The sequence below is a fragment of the Mus musculus genome, chromosome 8 (genome assembly GCF_000001635.26).
Source record: "Mus musculus strain C57BL/6J chromosome 8, GRCm38.p6 C57BL/6J".
NCBI classification, from domain to species: domain Eukaryota; kingdom Metazoa; phylum Chordata; class Mammalia; order Rodentia; family Muridae; genus Mus; species Mus musculus.
In genome coordinates this window covers 112,847,808-112,861,324 of record NC_000074.6, presented here as the reverse complement: position 1 = coordinate 112,861,324, position 13,517 = coordinate 112,847,808, and the positions used below count along the sequence as shown (strand labels likewise).

The window sequence follows — 13,517 nt, the reverse complement described above, 5'->3', positions numbered from 1 at the left end:
TATGCCACCAACTCAACTACTCATTGCTCTATGCACTTAAGTTTTATTTAGCCTAAAACCAATAAGTATTCAAATGCATAGGTTCAAAGGCAGATTGTTTCATCTGCTGACTAACACATCTGGTTTAGGATCTGAGTCCATCCTAAAGGTACAACAAGGTAAAATAGAATCACCATCTTATATCCAATGTGCTGGACTCGGCATGTTCCTCAGAGCAAATGATATGTCAATATTAAATAGTTAGATATATGATATAATTATATAGTGTGTATAATTAACCCTGTGAGGGTCACTTAGAATTTTTTGTTATGTTTTCAAATAACTAAGTTTTGTTGAAGATACATAAATGTTTTAATGGCTGTTGAGATTTAGGGGAGTTTTGCTGCTCGGAGAACAGGAGCTCATAATTTTGGTGCTCATCCATACCTGAAAGCCTATAAATATTTATAAAGCTAGCTATTAACCTTCTCCAGGGCCAATATTTTGATCATTCACCCATGGGTTTAATCAAACATTCTCAGGATTTTAAGATGATGTACAAGGAACATAAGGAATGATTAATCCAGGTACAAAAAACTGACAAGGTCAAAAGATAAAAGATTACATTGGACAAAATAGTCTAGGTTGCTACCAAATATCAGATAGTAATGAAAACCAGACCACAAAAAAAACCCCATTTATAAAATAATGTGACTCAGTTGTTTACTTATAACTGAAAATAAAATGTCTTACATTGACTTCACAGGTTTCAATATAGTCCTTGTTGGTAACTGCATTTTTATTATGATATTTTTAGAGGTAGAATATATTTATTTTAACATGATTGCTGTAATTAATAATAGAAATGAATAAGAATTATAAGGCATTTAGGTGTGTCTAAGTAAGAATGTCTGTAAATACATCACAGAACAGATGAAACATGGCACAAAGCACAGCCAAAATCATGTTCCCCTTACCTCAGCTCTTATTTCCTTTACATCTCGTTCCAGTTTCACCATTAGGTGAAGAGGTGTGTATATTTTCCAAACATGCCCATTACCTTCTTTGCTGCTACGAGCAGATGTTTGGCAAGAACTCAAGAGAGAAAATGTTACTTTGGCTTGTAAGCAGAACGATACAAAACATCATGGAGAGAAAGAAGACAAGATGGGAAGAGGCTCTATGGTGCCTGAGGGATGCAGGTACTTAGGCCACCAAGTTTTGTCATATCTTAGTAGAACAGGAAGAAGAAAGTGAACAGGAAGTGAAGCTGGGCTATAAAGCCTCAAATCTATCTTCTCCCCCTCCCCCGGTGATAAACATCACCTTTCACAGCTCTACATTCTAAAGGTTATAGCAACATCACTAGCTGGGGATCACAAACACGTGAGCCTATAGGGATAGGTGACATTCAAACAATAGCCCACTGCTGTTCCTACCTTGGTATTTTTGATGTAGGAAAATAATATCAGGTTTTATTATTGTTTTAGTCAGGATTACCATTGCTGTGCTGATACCCCATTACCAAAAGCAACTGGAAGAGGGAAGGGGTTTATTTCCCTCACAGTCCCTTCCATCTGGCAGTTCATCACCAAAAGCAATGCCAGTACGAAGTCAAGCAGGCCAGGAACCTGGAGGCGGAAGCTGATGCAGAGGCCCTGGAAGAATGCTGAAGCCTGATTTCTTATAGAGCCCAGGACCACTAGCCCAGGGATAGCACCACCCACAACGGACTGGGCCCTTCCTTATTAATCATTAACTAAGAAAATACCCCATAGGCTAGATGACAGCCTGATCGTATGCATGCATTTTCTTTTCTTTTTCTTTTTGCACATTTTTTATTAGATATTTTCTTCATTGAAGTTCCCTCCTCTCAGATGACTTTAGCTTGTGTCAAGTTGACATGAAACTATCCAGCACAATTACGATGACTGACACATGGCAGAGACCAGTGCCATCTTCAGTCAAAGGATACCACCACTACTGATAGATACCTCCACCATCGATTCCTACCCAACTAAAATAAGGCAAGGTACTCCTTTTGACATGATAAGATGTGTGTGTGTGCGTGTGTGTGTGCATGTGTGCATGTTCGTTCTGATTCATGCTTACACGTTATGACTAGGGAAAAGATTCACTGTTTTTACTTACCTAGCATTCTGCCCAGTACCAAAGATTTGACTGCACTGAATTCTGTGCCTGACGACAAGTAGGTTTGTCTCCTTGTATTCTCATCAATCTATAAAATTATTCCATGAAATGTGGCCATTCAAATAACCATTGTTTTGTGTCAAAAAATAATAAGAGGAAGTGAAGAAAGAAAAAAGAGGAAATTGTTATTATGGTTTTATAATAGTTTAAGAAAATGAAATTTAAAAATGTAGTCATTCAAAATCTGATGTTTTTTACTCTATGCTCAGATAGCTACCCACTTTTCTATCTTTCCCTTTAGTGTTTGGACCATCTCCACTGCATAAAAAACCCAAATTTGGTAAAGCCAACAAAAAGACGTGTTTTTTTTTTTTTAACCTCAATAATTTTTCTTAGCTTGGGATTTTTCCTGGAGTCATGCAGCTAAGAAATTTTCTTCTATGTAGAGCTGAAACATTAGTGGTTTTCGGCAAAAGCTTCTAAGGCGAATAATTCCATTTTGCAGTGAATCACATCCTTTCTTCAAACTTATTCTGATATTTCAGTCATTATTTTCTGTTGTCGAATGATTGCTGCATTTATACCCATCTAAAGTAAGTGGGTTTCCTAAGAGGACTGATGGCCCCACCAGTAGGTCTCTGAGAAACTAGACATCATTTCCTTTCTGAGCAAAATAAAACAGGCAAGGCAAGCTTGGCACTTTATGCATCAGATAGTAATAATACCTCAGAGACGTTTGCCCAAACCGCAAAGAGGGAGCGGGGGAACACCTGACCACATTTGATGATTTGACCTATGGTCTACTGAATACCACAGGAAGATATCCTTGCTACTGTGATTCCTGGGTAACTCTAGGTGCCCCATGCCAGGGTTTCATGTGACCTTTGGATAATCTCTGTTACCTCCACGAAGACCATTCCCTCTTCTCTGTTGATCTTTATGTGGTGAAGCTGCCCATCTGCCATGCTCTTCAAGTCAAAGCTGATGACATCAGGTTCGTGATACTTATTTAGCTTGTATCGTATCTGCAAACTTCCTGAAGTAGGAAAAAAAAGTTACATTTTTAGTAAAAATTCCATTTTTCAAACCACTTATAAAAACACTCTAATCCTTTTAGTGTTTTAATATATTCACTTCTGGAGAAAGATTCACCTGCACTCATTTGGGTGTGTCTCCTCAACCTTGCCTCTAAAAGTCAGTTCTTTAGTGAAATTATAATATTTTCTAAATCAAGAGTAGACATATTGCTCATGAACTGACTCCTGAAAAAAATCTTTAATTTCATTCATATAGGTCAACTCTGATATTATTATGTGCAGATTATAACACTACTGTCTATGAAGAAGAAATGCAAATTCAGGTATTGGTACAATGCCATGTATGGTTCAATGTTGCTACAGCATTCTTTTTATATAACCTCATTTTTATTAAAAAGAGTATCCTTCTCATATACTTTAAAGGCAACCAAGGGATTGAACTTTGAGCAAATGTAGTTTTATACAAGATCAGAGTAGTTCCCAAGGTTCCATGAGTATAGACTTTCGAAGGAAATTAAAGTGAAATAAGCAATTTTTTAGCCAAATTTATTATTCAAATGAATGGTATTCAATTGCCTGCAGAGATTTCAATTAATTTGCTTTGCAGAACTCCTCCTGAATTAACAACAACAACAACAAAAACCCCTCAATGTATATAGATAAACTTTGAGCTTGAAGCTGACACAGAGGGCACACAAAATTACTCCTATGGTGGCAGTCGGTGCCCTTGGGCCATTTGATTTAAGCAAGCCAACGTAGTTGGATATTTGTATGCCAGCTTATTTTCCTCACCTGGAGAATTTATTTCTAAAATATTCATCTTTCATCCACACACGAGACAGAGAAAAAACATTAGTAAGCGTTTTCCAGTGACACGATTTCTGTAGCAAACACATTTTGTAAGCCACATACCATTACCCTGCATGAATACAGCAACAACGGTTCCTAGGACTACTTTATTGTCTGTTCGGACCAACAGGTCATCTCCTGGACATTTTTATGCATAATACTGGTCCATTAACACTCCTTGAATACATTTTAACTTTGATTAGAAGAAAATACGTGCACAAGGAGACATTTTATTTTAAAGTAGAACTCCAAAGCTGCATCAATATTCATACAAAATACTTAAGAGCTTCTGGCAAAAATAAAATATAAGTATCTAGAGACGTGGCTCAGCAGTTAAGCGGGCACACTGTTCACTGGCAGAGGAGTTCTATTCTAAGCACCCAGGTCAGGCAGCTCACAACCCCCTGTAACTCCACACCAGCTGCGGGGAATTCATTGCAATGCCTCTAACCACCACCAATGGCACCTGCCATCATGTGCATGCGTGCACACCCAGAAACAAATTAAAATAATGAAAACATATAAAACAAATAATATAGAAGCAAACAAAAATTTACATCATTGATATAAAATTGCCAAAGTTATAAAGACATAAACCCATCTGGCATACTTAAAGGATCCCTTTGGATTGATCTATATATTCATAATCAAAATCAAAACGAAGACAAAACCTAGACATATTTTGCTTCCCTTCCCTACTTCTAGTTTAGAGGCAAACATCCCAGAAGGAGATATATTCTACTGTGCCAGTGTTAAAACTCAATCTTTTCTCTCATCTAAAACACACTCACCGTTTTTGGCAATGATAATTGAGAGGTATTCTTTATAAAAGGAACTCATATGAAGCAGCAAGCTTGGTGCCCGTGTGGTTCGGAAGCTAAATTTGATCATCTCTCTGCTCAGCTTCATATCCCCATGAAATGAAGCAGCGTGAAAGCTGGAGTTCTTGCTTAGAGAATAATTTTCTTGAAAATTGTAAATCACAGAAGACCCAGATCCAAAATATGCGGAAATCTCTGAAATAATATGCAGATTGTATGTTAAAAATTTTTTAAGTACAATATATGAGTTGATGTCTTATTGATGTAGAATGAAGTACATAGATATAAGACACAGTTCCAGGGTAAAATAGCACTTGGCACTTCTGGAGATTGCCTTTACATTAGAATGACATATAATTCATTAGTGTTGTCTTATCTGACAACCCAAGCCTCCTGTCTTCTACCCTGCTAAACATCTGCTTTCATATTTAAATTCTAACTTCCATCTATTATTTTGTAGCTAAGACACATGCATCTTCTTGTAATTGGAAAAAACATGAAGAGTGAAGTTTTTTCTTTCATTTCAGTATCAATAAGCATAAATACCTTTATTTTATAGTAATTCTTCATATCTGTTATAAAGAAGGCTGAGTACAGCATTAATGTGAGAGGGACATGTGGTTAGCAGGGATGGAATCAGTTTGTAATAATTGAACAAGTGTAACACTTTATCTACAGGAGATTAATATTTCACATTTACACACATGTATGGGTAAACATATGTGTGAGTAAGAGGTCAGTGGAGAAGTCAGTTTTGAAATCCTGAACGTTGTTTTCTCTGCTACTCTAAACATCTGAATGTTGTTTTTTTTTTCTTATGAATGTTACTTACTCATCATAAAGCAACATTTTGAGTCTCATGCCACTTTAGGCATTTTTAATATAGTTATATTATATGTATATATGTATATATATATGTGTATATATATGTATATATATATATATATATATATATATATATATATATATATATATCATAACATAGTACAACGTGTGTGTGTGTGTTAACAACAGTTCCTGGTTTGTTCAGACAGAAAGAACTGAAACTTCAGTTAGAAAATGGAGGAAACTCATGCTGAAGAAGAGAAGTTTTCATTCACACTTAAGACCAAAAATGTTTCCTAGACTATTACCAGTGGTGTCTGGTTATTATCACAATTGATTTTGAAATCACAGCTTATTCTTGATAAAAAATGGGTATGACCCAAAACAGTGCAGGTTTTGCCAGATTTTCATTAACTAACCTCTAGCATTTTTTCTGCAAAGTTGCTTTGATTTGGAGCCAATTTCTTTTAGCTTCCTTCAAGAGAAGATTAAGAAGCCCAGAGACACTTCAACAAAGTCAATGAATTTAAATTAATTGGCTGTCGGTTTTCTTCTATGAAAATCTATGAAAGTACAATGCATGTCTGTATATTCGGAGAAGGCTATCCAAAACAATTACTCCTATGCTGTGTTCTTTCCTTTTTTTTTTTTTCCTGTAGCATGAATTGGTGATTAAGAGAAACTTCCAAATAACCACTCTGCTGCTTTAATTCTGTAGCACATATTCGTTTATTACACACCAAATATCACGTCACTATTTTCTTTTGCATCGGCAGTTATTAGAAAATATTAATTTGAATGATATAAAAGTACATACATTTTTCTACAGTCCTTTGCAATGCTGAACCTGTTCAACAAAAATAACAATACACCCTGGAATGACTTTTTTAAACAAAGGGCTGCCCCATAGGATAGGTTGTTGACAGCTCTATTCTTTAAACACATTAGTAGCAGACAGAGTAAAAGTAGATTGATGGATAACATTGACGACATCTAAAGACTACCATTTGTGCCTATTCAGCAATAGACAAGCATTTTTTCCTGAATTGAGTTCAAAGACCCAAGAATTAAAATATGATTGGCATACAATAACCACTTTTCAAAAGAATATTTTAAATGTAGCTACTTTTGTTTCAAACAGCTACACAGCAGACATACACACACACACACACACACACACACACACACACACACACACGCACGCACGCACGCACGCACGCACGCACGCACACATGCACGCACGCAGGCACGCAGGCACGCACGCACGCACGCAGGCACGCACGCATGCACTCACGCATGCACGCACACGCACATGCACACACACACACACACACATGCACGCGCATGCTCGCACTTGTGCTTGTCCATGCAATCACACACAAGGCCTGCCAAGTGTCTTACTCACGGGGATACAGGTTTGGCTCACACCTACCTTTGGAGCAGAATGGTCCTGCATAGGCAGAGGAAGAGCAATCACAGAAGAAGCCGCTGGGCTTTTCCCTGCACTTCCCTCCATGGCGACATAACTTTCCATAGCTCCCACAGTGTCCTCTGCAACCTGGCTGCACCCCAGGGGTTACTGTGGCTCTTTCTTCCAGATCCAGGGCCATCCCATTCAACTGCAGGGACCTGATGCACCCTAGGAAGCCTCTCTGCCTGGTGGCGGTCCCACCTGCAAAGAAAATACTGCAAATGTAAACACATTCCTCTGTGTCCTTCAGGACTTAAAGCACAGCCAGGAAGAGGAAACCTTGTGACCTGATAATAACGGGGCATTGAGTAGCACAAGAAGAGCAGTTGGAAGCTGCGGAACAAACCTGTTGAGGAACACTAGCTCTCAGAAATGTACATCACACATTCTACTCTGATTTGCTTCTTTTTCCTGCCTTGCTGCTGGGGGTCCTCAAAAATACCACAAAATTTCTCTGTCGGTGAGCCGTGTCTAACCTTACACACTTATTTTCTGAATCTTTCTGAGTAAGCTTTGTGCTGGGGAAGCTGTCTTTCTTCATCTTTTTATCCCGAAGAACAAAATTAAGACCATGCTTCATCTTCATTCCAAATAACAGCATGTTATGGTTGTGTACTTTTGCTTTATTTATTTTCATTTTTTATAATTTCATATATATGTACATATACAAATACGTATATGCATATATGTATAAGCATAAATATATTTAAAATATTGATCTTCAATTAATCTAATAGCTTTAATTTGACAAATATTCCTAAGGAACCCTTAGTAAAGCATTCATAGGGATGAAGGTTTTTTAAATTATTATCCACAAAAAGATGAATATTGAGTATTATACTATACTCCTCAGCACATTTTTCATTTTCCTAAAAGGAAACATAATTTTCATTGTTTTATATTGGGACAAATCTTAACACAACTGGGAAAAGATACTGATGAAGAAAGGATGATGCAAGAGTGGTACCCAACTTGATGGTAACCAAAAGCTCTCTAGTAACCAACCTGGGGCTAATAAGAGAATATCCTGCCATCACTTTACTAAACTCCCATAACTCCTAATTCCTAACTGCATTCTAGAATTTATATTTATACCCATAGAGAAGTGTAGCTCTTACTCCACATCAATAAAGCCTCTTTATACCAAATGGAGACCATTACAGAGAACCACAGTAGGTCATAAAGCAGAGATTATCAGATTGATAGAACTCAGCCCCAATCGATGAATCTAAAAAAGTCTTCCACAGAAGGCTTAGATAGCATCACAGAACAGAGGAATAAAAGCCAGAGGACCAGGAAGTCTATGAGATGGTGTTTTCTAGACTTGACAGGGAAGATACAACTATGAAACTTTAACAATATGGCTGTCCAGCAAGACCTGAACATCGGCATTATCAACAGACATGCTAACATGGAATGGGGAGACCTCAAGGGGTCCTACCCCTAGACAAAGTACTAGAGGCAACTAACACCTGCCAAAAGAATGAGAGTTAGCTCCTCCTCAAACAAGTTGATATCATCCGCTTCTAAGTCACATAGATCACCCTAAATCTAACTGTAATTGCATAGACTCCCACTTCTCTGAGAAATTCAAAATTATTTAATCCAGATTTTAAAAAAATCCACATGATCCCTACTACATACTAGGTCTTTATTATCTATAGGGCTTTACATTGTTCCAATGTATGCGTGTGTGTGTGTGTGTGTGTGTGTGTGTGTGTATACACACACATATATATTACATGTACACACACACACACACACACACACACATATATATATATATATATATATATATATGTATATATATATATACATATACATATATATAAAATCTTTTTATCTGAATATATATCAAACAGGGGCTACTTCAGTCACTTCCGTATACCACATAGAAAAATGTTCGACACAACTGTGCAATAACCAGTAATTACTGTGTTTACCCATCCATTCACTCATGCAGTCACATAATGTCAGAATGGGAGATAGGAACTCCTCCAGAGATGAGGATGGGCAGAGTTTGCCTCATAGGGATGTTTAGGTCACTGAAATCAAAACAAGACACTAAATCACAGTACATTTCTGAAATAATACATTGTAGATGGGGGTGGGGGTCATAAAGAGTGAGAATGTTTCCCTTCCAGAGCAGGGACACTCCTGAAAACTCAAATTTATAGATGCAATGCCCTCCATCAAAGTTGCTCTGTCCAAAATTTAAATATATACATTCAAACTTCATTTAATACCATGTGTACCTCTTCGGTGAAGGACACACATGGCTTCAGATGGCACGCACCATATTTGTTCTCTATAAATTCAACGGGAGTAGGGTGTGATGTACAGTCCAACACTCCATTTCTAATATTATCAAGTCCATTAGATTGAGACATGAAGAGTACATCAAGGTGTGTTCGAGAGGATATTTTCAGAAAGTAGAAACCAAGAAGGAAGAATCTCCCTGAATATTACAATACCATAGAAAAGGAAGAGGGGAAAAGACATTCTATAATCTCTCTCTCTCTCTCTCTCTCTCTCTCTCTCTCTCTCTCTCTCTCTCTCTCTCTCTCACACACACACAAATATTCTATATTCAGCTGTTAAGCCTAGAGGTCCTTAGATATTATTTACGCTATTAGAAAAACTGGAGAGATCCTGAGATATTTTCTGGGTATGGCAATGAAGGAATTGATTTTATCCAGAATTATAGAACAGCTAAGAATCTTAATTCCTCTTACATTTGAATAATTTGTCATTCTTTCTTCTGCCTGTGTTGCCAGGATGACTCTCTTCTTTCCATAACAAGTTGCTCTTCACCTTGGCTCCATATCTGCTTAGCAGCCTATCTGCGGACCTAACTCAGTAAGTACCTGAGACTCAATCTCTTGTCCTACAATTCTTCTGGCATCCTTACTAGTATATAGAGTTTTCTTCCCAGGAAAAGGAAACCTACTACTATGGTGCACCTTGGGATGGGGATCATTTGGAGACGCTAGAGCTGCATCTTTGCTGTCCTCCAATTGCTTCATGTTATATTACATAAAATCATGGCATATAAGTTTCATAGCATAAAGCAAATAGCAAATCGCTTTGTTAGATGTCTGTTGCTCATGTTATGACACCACTGTAATTCAGGGGTTTGTCCAGTTCTAATAGCATGAATAATAGCTATGGAATTCTAGGTTCAACAACTAAATATAGTCCATCTTTACTTATTCTAATTCATTTTTCTTGCTTATTGTGCATGTTAGAGACATATAGAAGTTCATGTGTATAATGGAGAAATAACAGTATAAACACATTTAGTTTGAAACACAGGTGGTCATCATCCCCAAACACCCTTACTTCTTCCTGCTTCAGAATTTGATCAAAGAGGAAAACACTTCCATTTTCTTTCATGACTCAAGCCATTATTGGTTTGAACTGAAGTTAAGTTCTCTGTTTTATTGAGCAGCTATTTGTGGCATCCTCTATGTGATACTGGAACTATGAGAAGGATAAGTACTTGAACTAAGAGCTAATCTTTTACTAATATACTCAGAGGCATTCATGGATACTACCTGATGCTAATGTAGATGTAGAAATACTGAAAGAATGCTAGAGGGTAGAGAAACTAACAAAATATATTAATAGATGTGTGTGTGTGTGTGTGTGTGTGTGTGTGTGTGTGTGTAAAATACAATCTTAAAATATTGTCATAGTGATGAACATCTACCTTCAAACCTAAAATTTCTTTATTCCATACTTTCAGTTTGTTTTTCTAATAAAATTATTTTAATGCCACCTTTATTGAAAACATAATATCTAATTAGACATAGTCATATTGTGCATGTTTGAGGATTTGTGACTATGCCATTGGGTTTCCAGTCAGTCACTTTAGTTTGGACAGAATTCTTCTGAGAAACACGTCTCATGTAAATAGGATTGTACTTGAAAGCTTAATTAAAGATTGCCATGCCTTTCCAGGGTTAGAGTATGTCCAATTAAAATGAGTTGCAGTTTGATTAATTGATTCTGGATGTTTCTGCTGAGCTATTTTGTTGGAAACTATCTTCCAATTAATTTTCTATCAATTTACTTGCCATGCTGGATCAGACATAATGAATTCCGGAACCTCGCAAACACCGAGTATCTTGTGAGGCGAATGCCTAACCTTTCCATGTGATTTTATCTACCCGGATCCATCCACACACATGACAATACTGAGGTCCCATACCTAAATACCAGGCTAGGTGCTGAATAGGAAATGAATCGGAAGACTTGTTGCTTTTATCCTTCCAACACATGCTTTATTTTCCAGAAATTCTTCTAAATAGCAAGCGTTACTGTCACAGCATTGGAGCATTGGAGGAAGTAGGGAGGTTCAAAAGCTAAGGCCCTGCATCATCTCTAATCAGCCTTTGGTTTCACAGCTATGAGGAAGCAGAACTGGAGAAGACCTTCACTAAGGGTAGCTGGGCTACCTTCTGGGTTAAAGTTGCCTCATGCTGGGCCTGTGTCCTCCTCTATCTGGGGCTGCTCCTGGCACCACTGCTGGCTCCCCACTCAGAATCACCACCACCCTAGTATATTCAGGCAACACTGCCATGGCATCAGTACTGCCACATAAAAACTGGCTCTTGATCTGTAGTAACAAACTGGGAGACAGACCCTTTAGATTATGCTCTTAATCTTAGCTCCAGGAACACCCAGCTGAACTCAATACCTCAAGGACAAATGCCTGTTCCCCCATTACTTTGTGTCAGGAAGACCGTTGAGATTAAATTTTGATTATTATTTTTTTTTTTGAGACAGACTATTCGTGTGCTCTCCTTGAATATGATTGTGGATTGGTGGAGGACAACTTCTTCATTGTCCCGGCAGCTTTAAAGAATGAAAGAGATCATACTTGTTATTCTTACCTTTAAATTCAAAGCTCATTCTGACCTTGACACTGTGGTAGAGGAAGACAGACCGAGACCCGTGCACAAGCCAACTGAGTGCAAGAAATTGACAGGGAATACAGATTTGGACCAGAACCATGCCAGGAGATTAGAAGTGTTTAGGGACCAGTGCCTCCTCCTAACACAGCCATCCTGAGTGAAGGCAGCCTTGTAGAAGAAGTGATGTGAGCTGCAGAAGAAACTTGTCTTTAATTATGCTGAGCAGTGATCTTAATTGTACAGAGTCCCAGGAGCATGAGAGGAGAGAGAACCATCGTCCCTTTTGTTCAAAGAATTACTGTGGTTGAAATAAGAAAGACTGTCACAGGCAGAACGTTCAGTCATCCCTGAACCAAAACCAAGTGTTGGAAACATGACCTTGTAGCTACAGCCCTAGGAAAGAGCAGCTCCCTTTGTGTTTCTGGCCTGTGGAAGCCATGCAATGGCTCTCTGATTTGCACATAATGAAGTATGTTTTAAAGAAATGTGCTGTTTTCAGTAGCAGGCACACAGTTAGTTATATATGCTCTACTTGTAAGATTTCGTGTTCAGCCAAGGGTCATTAGGATTTTCCCACTGAGCACAGGAAGGTCTACTCAGAGGGTTTTCAGGCAAACAATGAAAGAGATACCTTAAGGAAAGAAAAATACTTGCAACAAGTGATATAGGTACATGAAAGAAATACATTCTTTGTTTTACTAAATATTTAATGAGAAAACGCAGTTAATATCAAAGAAAATTACATGCCGAAATGAACATTATTTCAATAAGACTATTTGATACTCTCTTACCATGGCTGTACTTCAGCATATCAAAAATGAAAGTTTAAAAAAGAAATACTAAGAATATATTATAACTGAAAATTACATTTTGTAGGTACTTTTAACAATGTGGAAAGATGAATTTATAAAAACCAGAAGATATTTGTGATAAATTTGTATAACAAAGACTTATCTAAAACATGGAAAGAATTTTTAAAAATTACATAAAGGAAGCCTCTGTAAAAAATGAGAAACAACTCTAAATAGCCATTTTTTTAAATTATATCATCCATGGGAGCAATGGAGACAGGCCCCATCTCAGTACACGCATGTTCTGTGGCCCAGTGATTATAGTCTTGCTTATTCAGCCAACAAAATAAAAGTGCATATTCATTCTCTCTTAGAATCACAAAGAAATATTTATAACATTCAATCTTGAAATTATTTTTAAAAGATCTTTGTAGTGGAACTTTCAACTTTCAAACACACACCACACACACGAAAGAAATATATCTTGAATACATTTTTGTATTGGTACTTTCAACTTTCCAAAAAAAATCACAAATGATACCCTTGTATAGGCAACTAACATGAAGAACTATAGCATGAAATGCCAGTGTGGACTAGTCTTCAATATCAACCTTTATGTAGGACATTGGGAGATTGCTTGCTCTAAATATTTGCTGATATGATGCAATTCCGAT

The 13,517-nt window shown here is 37.3% G+C and overlaps 1 protein-coding gene across 4 annotated transcripts in view; it reads right to left on the bottom strand.

Annotated features, from left to right (window-relative positions):
• Cntnap4 (contactin associated protein-like 4) overlaps positions 1–13,517 on the bottom strand; it is a 312,910-nt gene that overhangs the window by 21,383 nt on the left and 278,010 nt on the right. For all 4 annotated transcript variants that reach the window (XM_006530730.2, XM_030243313.1, XM_006530729.4 and 1 more), the window contains exons 18-21: positions 7,095–7,334; positions 4,808–5,032; positions 3,033–3,166; positions 2,131–2,218 (exon numbers count right to left, since the gene is read on the bottom strand). In XM_006530730.2, the coding sequence (XP_006530793.1) occupies positions 2,131–2,218; positions 3,033–3,166; positions 4,808–5,032; positions 7,095–7,334 (687 nt within the window). The remainder of the gene's footprint in view (positions 1–2,130; positions 2,219–3,032; positions 3,167–4,807; positions 5,033–7,094; positions 7,335–13,517) is intronic.